Source organism: Pelodiscus sinensis, chromosome 10 (genome assembly GCF_049634645.1).
Source record: "Pelodiscus sinensis isolate JC-2024 chromosome 10, ASM4963464v1, whole genome shotgun sequence".
In the NCBI taxonomy this organism is placed as follows: Eukaryota; Metazoa; Chordata; order Testudines; family Trionychidae; genus Pelodiscus; species Pelodiscus sinensis.
The window spans coordinates 44,907,579-44,920,487 of record NC_134720.1 but is presented as its reverse complement, the minus strand read 5'-3'; the positions used below and the strand labels follow the sequence as shown (position 1 = coordinate 44,920,487).

The following is a 12,909-nucleotide window of genomic DNA, read 5'->3' as shown; positions in this document are numbered from 1 at the left end:
AACAGGTATGACAGCAGCATTCATGGCCTGATTTTCAACCAACAGCAGCTGTGGATGCTCAGTACCTTTGAAAACACGTCAGGGCAGCAGTGCTTTATTATTGGTCTATCCACACCCTGTATTACAGAGTCATGTTCCTGTGCTTGCACTGCTGAAGCATGGCAGCGGAAAAGAGGGGCTATTCAGATGTATCAGCAGGGAGGTGAAGAAACAGACTAACAATCTGGGTAGAGGACGGCAAGGTGCAAGGAGAGATTTTGGAAGCAGAGGGCAGTACCTTTGGGGTCATCAGGAATGACAATGGGCGGAGCAATGTCAGGAAGTTCCTCTTCTCCCGGTTGTAGTCCCGTGGCACGGAGGTGATTGATATCTAGTAGGTCTGGCATGTCTACGGAAACATCTGCAAACCCAGAGAGGAAAAGATTATTGGTGCATTCTAGAACATATACATTGTATTGCAAATATACATGTTATAATGAGAGTGACTCAATACACACACTACAAACACGGCCACGATTCTCTGCCTTTAAACTGTTAGTCAGATTCACCGGTGAAAAGTTCAGGACATTTTTAAAGGGCACTTTTACAATGAAAAGGGACTATGTAAAATTGACTTCTCACTCCCCTGATCTAGAGTTCCGGTGTGGCCCTTTATGAAAACAGGGGCCCACTGGGTTTTGTTACAAACTCAAGACTCAGCAACGTACACAAGCCTTCTAAGGGAAGCTGGACTGAATGAGGAGGAAAGCATATAAGATACATACCAAGCTTTTGAGGTATCCAGTCGAGGCCAAAGGTGAACTTCTTTATCTGCACCACCAAGTACTCAGGAAACGAAGCAAAGCGAGATGTCCTGGGACACATAATGCACTGTTTTATTGACATAACTGTCTTTACTAGCTACAAAATATTTTGCGAAGGGTAAATTTTGGTAAATAGGTGTGGGAATTCATCCAAGTAGCTCCTAATAACAATATGCATCATGTGGCTAGAAATTTAGGGCATTAGGTTGAAAATACAGGGTAGACAGATAATCTACCTGGCTGAAGTGTCCCCTGCTCACAGTGTGGTACGGCAGGCTGGGTGGCGGGCTGCTCCAGCACAGCCAGACCACTAGTTAGCCAGTAAGCATCACCCTTATCAGGTTAACCAGATAACCACTGGCATCCCTAGCTTTTTTTTATGTGTATGTACAACCTAATCCTGGCTCTGTTTAGAAGAGCAGAACATTGTTTACTGCCTTGGGACATGCTCACACTTAATGTATGAAACCACTTTGGTTTTTTCTACATTATTTTCTTCCAACTGTATCTGTCTTCCTGTTTGCTATATGGTGCAGTCAGTGAAACTATACACTAATGAGTATGAATTACTGGCATTGCTAAAAATAGAAGGCATTCTAACAAAGCAGCACAGTCGCTGGGCCCAGTTTTCACCCATTCCTTGCTATTTTTGAAGACACGTCATATGTGGCATTACAGAGTTTTTGTGATACTCCAACTGTTTAGTTCTTTTTCTTGGCATAAATTATGCCCCCTATTGCTGCACCCCTCCTCCTATTCTCCTTTGACCTCCCAATATTTTCTGCATCCAAGCCCTTTTGGTTACATCTTTGGTCTGGTTTTTGATTGTATACTCCATGGAGGCAGGTTCCTCCTCTTTATATTTACCTGTCAATCATCATGCAAAGTGACACCATATAAGTAACAATAATGAATTATTACAAATGTATCCTAACTCAGCAGCACAGAGAGCCATGCTGGGGTATTTTGGCTGAAATTCAGACATACATATCAGAAACCAAATTTTAATACTGTCCCTCTTGCACTTTGAAATCTTCATCCCATCAACCTTAAACAAGGAAGAACTTTCACCTCCATTTGCTCCACCCTATTTTGTCTAGGGACTGCATGTGGTGCTTTGGAGCATCTTCAGACAAAGCTGGACCACAAGATTTAAGAGATGGAAATCCAAACTTGGTCTCTTGTGTGGTAACATAGATCTCTTATCACTAGCTACTGCATAACACCTGGGTTAAAGCTGCGCAGAAATTCATCAAGCCACTAAGTCTTACACTCCCTGTAAGCATCCACAAAGCTACCTCCCAATCCAACTTCAAACTCCCTCCCTAAAACTCTCCCTTCTCACAGTGCCCACAGAAACTTGACAACAGTTAGGCTGCTGGCACGCTGGGATCCCTTCCTTACACCAATATTATTCCTTGTATTCCCTCACCAGTCTGTCCCGGGTTCCTCCACTGTCTATACTTAGACCGTAAGCAATTTGGGGGAAGGAGTGATTTTCGTTGTTTGTACAGCACCAAGCACAAAGGTGTCCACCTCCATGAACAGAACTCAAAGTGCCATCGTAATACAAATAAATAGCCACCACCAAGCTTTGAACAGCCAAATGAAGATCATCGCTGATGTTCAACAAAAAGTGATTTATTTAATGCTCAGGGGGTCACTACAAGCTTTCGAAAGGTGAACTACACTTTTCGCTGGAGCACAAGTGAACTAATCTTCATGAGCCTCCTCACCAATCCAGATCGATGACTGAATCTGCTTCATTATCTAAGTCTTGCTGTATCACAGTCAAGAGGTAAATCAACCCGCTTTTAGTAGGGATTCACACACTTACTTAACTCCTGCTGATTTTGCTTGGAGAGCACTGCTCCAGAAATCGTCCACGTTTTCCGGTTCAGAAAAGGCCTGTAGACACGCACTAAATGGAATCTTGGCACGTACGAGCTCTGGCGGAGGTCTCCTAGCCGCTTCTGCTTCTCTCCTTTTCAGTTCATAGGCAATTAATTCGTCTGATCAGAAACAGACATGACACTGAAGGCTATGTGAACAATGCATCTGCCACACTATTTTATATGGATCTCGATACGTCCAGGAGACATAAGACCTTATCTGCATCATATGATAGGCTCACATCAGTCTCACTTAATGGAAAGCCCCCTCCTCTGTGTTGGTTACACCCATGAAAGGAGACTCAACCCTCTATAGAGCCAAGACATGGGATATTTCTTACAAGGGGTTACCGTGACACCAGGAGTCTGTGTTATGGGTTGACATTAGGAAATCCAGATCTCAGGGGTGTACTGAGTCACAAAAGTTCAATTTTGTCTCCTATTGTTCATCAGTCTCTTTTTACAGAAAAGAATTAAAGGCATCCTAGATTTATAAATGTTAAGGCCCAAAGGGACCATTAGGCTCATCCAGTGCAGGGGTTTCAAGCTCACAGCCCATCTATAGCTGGAGCATTTTCACAATATAGCCAGGGAGTGGATTTCCATACCTGTTCCCCAAGTCTCACTCCTTCCTGCCATCACTTTGCCCCCTCATCCTCCATTGCACCCTTCCCCCAAGGGACATGGCCTCAGGGATTACCAGGGGGGCCTTGCACGGGATGGCAGCATGGTTCGGTGAATGCGGGAGGCCCCTGGCCCCTACTGTTACCCCATGGCAAGCCTCCAGTAATCACCAAGGCCGAATCCCTTGGGGGATGGGATACAATGGGGGAGGAGGAAAGAGGACAGGCAGGGGTAGGGTTTGGGGAATGGGTATGGACACAGGGACTCCTGGGCTGGATTGCGAAAATCCTCCTGCTGTAGATGGCCCATAGACTGAGAGTTTGAGACCCTTATTCTAGTCTGATCTGCATATCACAGACCACAGAATCATACACCGTAATTTCTGTATCACACTGTGGCTCAACAAGAACATATCTATTAGAAGACACCCATGTTCCATGTGACACAGAATTTATCACCTCCAGAGGTAATCTGTTCCTAGGGTTAAATACTCTCATGGTTAAAAAAAAATTGCATTTTATCTCCCTAGGTGGCAGAGTAAAGCAGGACTGCACACAGCAAACTAAGCCAGGCATACCAGAGAATATAAGAACAAAAGAGAGGACATACTAGGTCAGATCAATGTCCATTGTGCTCAGTATCCTGTCTCTGAACTATATCAGAGCCTCAAGGAGTGAACAAAGCAGGACAATTATGGAGGTAAACTTCTGTCTGCCAGATGCAGGGAGTGTAAGTCCCTCTAAGCATGGGGCTGGGTCCCTGACAGTTGTGGCTAATGGCCATTGATGAACCTCTCCTCCATTAAATTATCCAGTCCTTTTTCAAACCCAGATATATTTCTGGCCATCACAACATCCCATGGCATCAAGTTCCACAAGTTGGTTGTGCACTGTGTGAAAAAGTACTACTATTTCTTTATATTAAGCCCACTACCTATTAATTTTATCAGGTGACCTCTGGTTGGTGTTTTTTTTTTGTACTGTGTGAAAGCATAAATAGCACTTCTCTATTTCTTTTTTCCACTCATTCATGATTTTATAGACCTCTATCATCTCTCTTCTTGGCTGTCCCTCTTCTAAGCCAACCTGCCTTAATCTCTGTAGTCTCTCCTCATATGGAAGCCATTCCATACTCCTTAATAGGGATGTCATTGTGTAGTCGACTACATGATTAACTGATAAGCGTGGGCTTATTGGTTAATCTTGTCAACTACACGCACTCTCCATCTGCCCTTGCTTCCTCGTATCAGAGGCAGCAAGGCGGGGAAGTGGGAGCCGGTGCTCATGACGAGCTGGCTTTAAGCAGGCTCCCCATGAACACCAGCTCCGCCTACTCCTCCACCGCTGTCTCTGATAGAGCCAGCAGCAGAGGGTGAGGACAGCAGGCTGGAGCAGATACACATGGGGAGTTGGCTTTCAAGCAGGCTCCCCGCACATGCCAGCTCCGCAAACCCGCCTCCCCACACTGTCTCCTGCAGTGAGGTAGGGCAGGCAGGAGCCGGTGCGGGGGTGAGCCGCTGCCTCTATCAGAGGCAGCAACATGAGAGAGAGGGCAAGGAAGGCTGCCACAGAGCAGCCTCTGTCCGCAGTGGCCCAGAGTTGCCATGGACAGAGGCTGGTCCACAGCAGCAGCCCCTGTCTGAGGGGGATGGGTCCAAGCTTCCCATGGACAGAGGCTGTTCCAGCATCCCACAGATCAACCTCTGTCCACAGTAAGCCAGGGCCTGCCACAAACAGAGGCTGGGGTCCATGGCAGCAGCCGCTGTCCGCAGGAGCTCTGAGCTCCCTGCACAGACAGGGGCTGCTGCCACCCCACACTGCTGCCTCTGTATCAGAGGCAGGAGTGCAGGGTAGCAGGCAGCCAGTTTTCACAGGAAGCTGGTTTTTAAACTGGTTCCCTTGGCAGACCAGCATGGGGCAGCAGGGGGCTCCCCAGGAGTGAGGTCGGGAGCACACTGGATGCTAGCCCCATCCCTGTGGACTATTGAATAGCTGTGTAATCGCTAAGATGTCATGTGGTTATATGACTTCAATTACATGATGGCTAACATCCCTACTCCTTAAATCATCTTTGTTATCCTTCTCTGTACCTATTCCAATTCTAATAGATCTTTTTTGAGATGGGGTGGCCAGAACTGCATGCAGTATTCAAGGTCTGGGCATATCATGTGGTTCTATATAGTGGCATTATGATATATTTTGTCTTATTATCTTCTTATCCCACAGTTTTTGACTGCCAATGCACAATGTGCAGATATTTTCAGAGAACTAAGTGGTAAAAGCTAATTTAAACCCTATACATTTGTCTGTATATTTGGGATTATGTTTTCCAATGTGCATTACTTTGAAGTTATCAACACTGAACTTCATCTGCCACTTTGTTGCCCCATCACTTAGTTCTTTGAAGTCCCTTTGTAACTCTTAGCAGTCAGCTTGGATTTGGCTATCTTGAATAATGTGGTATTGTCTGCAAATTTTACCTTCTCATTCTTCAACCCTTCTCCAGCTCATTTATAAATATGTTGAACGGTACTGGTCCCAGTAAAGATTCTTGGGGGACCATGCTATTTACCCATCTCCATTGTGGAAACAGACCATTTATTGCTATTCGTTGTTTCTTATCTTTTAACCAGTCTCTGATCTATGAGAGGACCTTCCTTCTTATCCCATAGATGCCTATTTTGTTTAACAGTCTTTGGTAGGGGACTTTCTTGAAGGCTTTCTGAAAGAGGAGTCCTCTTCATTTTGCAGCAATTTCCCCATGTTTTGGAAAAAGACAGATCCGGGAGCCCTGAGTCTATACATATGCATACCTTGTAGGCATGCGAGCCAATCTGAAATGTTGTGTTCTTGATCAGCTGCAACATAGACCACCACCAACTCAGTATGGAAAGGCCACTTATGAAGGTGACTGAGAGTGCTATCACCCTAGCTCACAGAACTGGGTCTTATAGATCAAGTACTAGATTTTCATGTTCCAAGATTTCAGAGATCTGAGACGCAATCTCAGCTACTACCAACCAACACAGGGACACAGCATTACATTAACCCTAGCCCATCTCCAATCAGCCTTCATTTATTGATTTTAGACAGACAGCACCGGCAAGTCCCTCCACCAGCACCCTTCTGACTTTACCTTTATTTGTTGCTGCCTCCATGGCCACAGGTAACTGCATGAGATAGTCCACCCTCTCTGTATATCGGACTTTTCTAGACTGGCAGCACTGTGTGCGTTCTTCCACCAGGAACCGGAAAACATCACTAGGGTTTTCTGTACCAATGCGGTTTCTCTGAAGGGAAGACCAGATCTGATCACCTGAGTAGCATTACAGAGCCTAGAGTATGCAAAGTGCTTTACAGACATCCAAAGACACCATCCTTATCCCAAGGAGCTCAGCCCCTAAGGAACACACATTAGTCCATGCTGGGGGACCCCTGCACAAGACGAAATTGCCATCCATGTCTCTGAGGAGAAACAGATGTCTGCCCATACAGTCTCAGAGGGGTAGCTGTGTTAGTTTGTAACTTTAAAAAAGTGCGTAGTCCTGTAGCACCTTAGAGACTAACAAATATGTATGTATGCATGTATGTAGTACCATGAGCTTTTGTGGGAAAAAACCACTTCCTCAGATGAGCAGAGTGCCTGGACAGTGTAACTTTCGGAATGGGGGCCTTAATGTAGATATGCTACTCAGAGTAAAAGGAACAATAAGGTGCAGGAAGGAGGCGGGTTACAGTCAAAGTGTTGGGTAGCATTAGCCACAATCCTTTCAGTAACCAGATTATTACTCTTATGCTCTGAGAACTGCATTGAAACAGAGCAAGCAACTTTTTGTTAATTATCCAGCTGAAATGCCACAAATAATACACCTCGTCTTTGTTGTGCAGGTTAATGTCTGTTATCAGGCACTCACAGGAAAATATCCAGTAACCACCCCCATAATGAGTGCATGGTTTGGGACATGGAACATTAGGCACACAGATCTGAATAACTCCACACGGAGCATAACACATGAACAAGCACCCAGAATCCCAGGAGGAAGGCGTATGCTTTAAACTGTAAGTGGTTGTCTCCTTTGTAAATTTCCTTTTCAACACCTTAGAGAAAGTATTAGCATTCACAGCACTGACTGTGTTGCATTGCAGCATTAAGCTGCAGCTTAATGGAAATAACATTTCGTACCACAGACACTTTGCTTTCAGTATGGGAATCCATCTTCTCCATAATGATTCAATAACATACAGCTAAAATTTGTAAGGAAGCTAGACAGGGTAATTTGTCTGCTCCAGAAAAGGATATAAATATGTGGGTAGTAATAATACCTGCTCCATTTAACATTCACAGCCTTTGTACTTATAAATATATGGACAAATTGTATTTGTATACCAGGCTACAAGGGACAATCATACTTGCTTATAGCACTTATAGCTTGTTTAATGGTGCTCAAATGGTACCAACTGAACTACACTGGTATTCAAACTGATTTAGTTAGATCAATGTAATTCTTATATAACAGGCCTTAAAGGGTTTGTTTTTAAAAAAAAAAAAAAAAAAAAGATGAGATAACATTACTACCCCATTTCTTATCTCCTGACCCGTCACACAGAGATAAAGAGAAGAAATAGTGAACCCTTTCTCACCTCTACTAGGTTTATAAGGTGCAGGAAAAACTCCTGTGCATCTTGCTGTCTATTGGAGGAGAATTCTGGGTGCCCTTTGCTTACAAAGGCCTTAAACATACGAGGAGAAATTCCATTGTGTTGAGGCTACAAAGAAATGAAGAGAAATATTTTTGAAAAGCATTCTGCGCATGTTGGCCTGAACTGCACACTGGCTCAAACCTTAAAAGTTAGGTTTCATGATCAAAATGCCACAGGAAATGAAGCCTAGCCATGGAATGTGATCCATAATCCGCTGCCTACAAGCTCTGTAAATGCAGACTTCAGACTGACAAGCAATGATTCGTATCCTGTAAGACTGGCAAATGCTTATCGGACTTCAATACTTAAATCCCTGAAAACCAGGAAACAAAGAACTATGGTATTCATCAGCCATGTGCCACTACTGTCTCCTAGAGCTGCCAAGAGCTTCAGCCAGGGCTGGCCTATAACAAAAAAACATGACTGAATAACTAAATAAATGTGCCATTTTGTGTGTTGTGGTGGACAGAATTCTCTCCTTTATCTGCACACTCCAACTGCCCTTCACTGTGCTCAAGACAGCTACATAGATTGGTGTGGGGAGTCCTCACACTTGTACTTACCGAAGCAAGTGCAGGTGGCATTCCAGAGGGAATCCTTAGGACCGGGGTCCAGAAGTGATAACAAGTGGCAATTTAGATGGTGGTTTGTGCAGAGTAAGCCAAGTACAGGACAGATGCAGCAAACTAGTATTCATTAAGCCTGCATGAAATGTGACTTCGCCTTAGTAAGAACATGATCTGACCATTTCTCCTGCAGTCCATGCGTGCTCTGTGCCTGCACATGTAACCCACATACCTATTGGATGTGGTGTACTGTCCCATGGAGTGGCACTTAGACTTCTTACAGAGAGAAAGAATGAGTGTGCTCTACAGTCTTAGCTGAGAACCAGCTGGCTTTTAGCACAGGCTGGAGTGCAGAGGTTCACACACTAAGCTCCAGAGGACCCAGGTTTGGTTCCATCTGTCAGTTTTACACGCACGTATCCTCTGGAAGGGAAAAGTGCTAAGATGTCTGAGTGAGGCCCTCAATTCCCCTTGTCAAAAATGGCAGCCTAAAGGATGCAGGCTGAGGTTGGTGCAACCCTTAATTCTGTAATCCCTGGTTCTCAGAGGTTTAAGCACAGGTGCATTCTGGAAGGGTATGAGGCACTGCTGATCAGCCCTAGCTGTGCTGAAGTTATTGGATCGTGAGGTTCCCTTGTTTTTTGAGCACGTGGTGGTATTTTGAGGAAATGATTATAAGGAATAGCACATGAGTGGGGAGCACCTGTAGGGAATGCACAACGAGGCTTCCTCTTTACCACTTGACCATTAATACCAGATTGGGCCCTCATGAGGCACGATAATTTTCAAGACAATACCAACAAGTGTTTGTATTTTAGAGCACCTGGAAAAACTGGCTAGTAAGGATAATGGTGCTACTGCCCATTATAATACAGGAGAAACAGCATGAAATATGATGCACATAAAATACATTATTAAAAGGAAACTTTCACTCATAGGACCCAATTCTGATCTTGGTGTCACTGGTATGAACAAGGACTAACCCATTCAGATCAACAGAAATCAGAACCAGGCCCTCAGTTTTCAATGCTGGCTCAGCTGCTGGCAGTACACCAGGGATAGGATTACACTAAGATGCGCTTTAAGAGCTTCTGTAAACATCTAGAGACGTAAGAGGGATTTCTGAATACCGAGCTGTGTATCGTATTGGTGTCCTCAACTACCCTATATCAAAGGAAGAAGGGATACAAAAGGAAACTCAGACAAAGCTTCCTTCTAAGAGAGAAGGATTTAGAAGCAAGCAAACTGTTGTCCGAGATTTTTGGTGAGCTGAATTTGAAATTCACCCCCATTGCCATTTAAATGCAACTTTTATTCAACCATCTGAGTAGCAAGAAGAAAAATGTGTTAATGTGCCATTTTCTCAAGGCTAGGATCTCACACACACAACAAAACTTGGTCAATGTAAACCAAAAAAACAAGATCAATAATAGCAAAGACCTGGGTAAAAAAATCAGTTCCTGATGACACCACAAACTTGGGGCCTCTTTTTATGTTGAAGTGGGCTCCAAGTAGCCCACTGCTCTTCCTAAACTGCTCTACAATAGTGGAAAGAAGATTTCAATACCACAGAACCAGGAATATTTACAGACTATGGGGCATACTTTCCTCATCAACAGTTGCAAAACCATTTAGCTAAATATAGCACAGATGGAACCACTCAAGATCTCATACAAATGCCTTCACAGGCAACACCCACTGACATCAGGTTATGGCTGCATTCCAAAAATCCAGGCTGTTAAAGGCTACTAGTGAATAAGATGTGAACTTCATGCCACGTACACGCAAAATGGAAGTCCAGGGCACTTTTGAACATGTTTGGCCAAAAATCCCTTCACCGTTATACTCATGCATTTCAAATGCCACAGCAAACACCTTGGAGGGCAGAACGTGCACTGGGTGGACAGTAGCATTTATCTACAAAATTCCCATCATTGCAATGCCGCCAGTGCAGCTCACCAGAGGGAGCAAGAGTGGGAAATGCCTACCCCTGAAATTTTCTAATACTACTATAGTAACAAAAAATTAAATCAGTAAAAACTGTTTCGCTCCCGACAGCATGTTAAAAACTGCTAAAACAGGAATCCATTTGAACCTACTAAATTATGAACAATGCATATACTTTTGTGCCCCTGGATGGCACTCTTTACATTTAATTAACTGGCAGAGACGAGTCCCAAATGTTATTCTGCAAAAAACTCTGGATAGTTTATTACAACATCCACAGTAGCAAATGCTGTAGCTAAAGTGGAGATGCAGTTTTCATTCTAACCCCCTTTGTCCCATTGAATGTGAGGCTTAGCATATTATTCTTTGTTTTGTTAAACACACATAGGATACGTCACAAGTTAGTTGCTGTTGACACCTTAACACTGCGGCGTTGCATTTCTGGAAAACTGTGCCTGGATTTCTCAGTGTTAACGTTAGCTCTTGCCTTTTAATAAATGAAAACACAAGCAAGATTCACCAAAGCTTCTGTTACCCGAGGAATAAAAACACTGGCAAAACAATTATTCAGAAGAAACTTTTGTTGAGATATAATTTCAGATTATGCAAACCAGAGTTGCAAATCAGAGATTCCACCTTTGTCCAAAATCCGTCTACTGACTAAATTCCCTTTTAAATAAGAATGATCAGGTAGAGTGAAATTTCTGTGTCATCAAAAAGGAAGTGGGGGTGGTGAAGCAGATAATATAAGTAACTACAGCAACTGTCACTCTGTTTCTGTTGACAAAAGCATGTCCAGCTTCTGTTATATCTAAAAATACATCTTGGAATTTATCATAGATGCTTCTTCCAAGAAAGAAAGTTCCTCTCCAGACACGGTATCGTCAGTATCTATTACAAGCTGACCTTTTGTTTCCAAACATCCCACCTCGGTGTGAGGAAAAGTTGATCGCTGGTTAAATTTCATGTTGTGTGGGGCTCAAAGTAACAAAGGTTGGCAGGGACACAAATACAAACTAGGTCCAAAATTTAACTGCCAAAATAGCATCAAAGTAAACTGAGGTGATACAGCGGCACAGATATCGACCTCTACAGAATGCACCTGGCAAGATAGCACTGTATTTTCATGGTAACTAAAGGACTTGCTTCTAGGATACACCAAAATCACCCCACCAAGAGGGTTGCCAGAGGAAAATAAGGAGAGCTTAGAAGCACTTTAATTAAAAGTGAGGGGAGAGAAACGTGGGTTAATGATTCTCCCTGCAGACAGAAAAAATGAACCGTGGTCCATGGTTTCATAAGGATGAAGGCCAAAAAGAATTACTAGATCAGTGGTTTTCCAGCTGCAGGTCAGGACCCCAAAGTTTTAGTGTGGTTTTCAGGACTGGCTTTTAGCCCCAGACCCCAGCCAATCTAAGAAGAAGTCCAAATCCAAGCCGCACCTGCTGAGACTCAGACTTTGACTTCATTCCTGGGTGATGAAGCTAAGGTTACAGTGTCCCCCACCCCCACCCCGGGGTGAAGCCCTTCAGTTTTGGTTCCTACCTCCCAGCACACGCTGGTGGGGCTCAGGCTTTGGGGAGCAGCAGGCCTCAGACAGGCTCAGCCTTTAACCTCCCCTCCCCTCCTTGAGGTTATATCATAATTGTTGTCAGAAAGGGTCCCAGTGCAATGAAATATATAAATCTCTGCCTTGGATCTTCTAAACCTGACCCGCATGATAACACGGGCCATTAAAATTCACCAAGTTCCCCCTACATTGAGCCCAAGGACTAGTTAGATTAAACTGTTGTAAGCCACAGGCTGAGAACAGGAGAGATTCAAAGTGCCACCAATGCGCGAAGTCCCTGTTGTGGCAGGGAACGGATTAAGTGAGGTACACCCAGATGATCCTAGCCCCAATCTATTGTGGAGAAGGGTTTTTTTTCCCAACTCCTGGAGGGAAGAGGGAACTTCTCTGCCCAGTGGTCAATTAAGGGCCCTAAAACCAGCGCTGCTGGTGCAGAACTCAAGAGAATGTGGCAGTTAATGTGGAATGGAGATGGAGCCTAACGCCCCCCTTCCACAATTTGGATTGACATGCCACAAATTATTTATGTCATAAAACAGACATGGACCACAATTGAACCTCCTTGAAACTCCAGTAGCCGTAGGATGGAGGGTTTAATTCATATCCCAGTATCGAAACCCATCTCTACTATTGTGTTTCCAGAGGAAAGCCAGCTGACATTTTGTGATCCCACAAGTTCTCCACACCATCAGATATAAACGACATCCATCCTAAATCCAGGATCAACAAGGATTAAAATACTACCTCCCAGGGTGGCCCATCACTCATCAGAAATGGTGAATTAGGAAACAGAGGCCATAAAAATTG

General features: G+C 44.0%; 1 protein-coding gene across 1 annotated transcript in view; it reads right to left on the bottom strand.

Moving 5' to 3' along the window:
- The window catches only part of USP13 (ubiquitin specific peptidase 13), a 99,195-nt gene that overhangs the window by 22,830 nt on the left and 63,456 nt on the right, over nt 1-12,909 (bottom strand). Inside the window, exons 11-15 of the mRNA XM_075938035.1 lie at nt 7,960-8,085; nt 6,455-6,608; nt 2,641-2,815; nt 765-853; nt 278-400 (exon numbers count right to left, since the gene is read on the bottom strand). Coding sequence (XP_075794150.1) covers nt 278-400; nt 765-853; nt 2,641-2,815; nt 6,455-6,608; nt 7,960-8,085 — 667 coding nt within the window. The remainder of the gene's footprint in view (nt 1-277; nt 401-764; nt 854-2,640; nt 2,816-6,454; nt 6,609-7,959; nt 8,086-12,909) is intronic.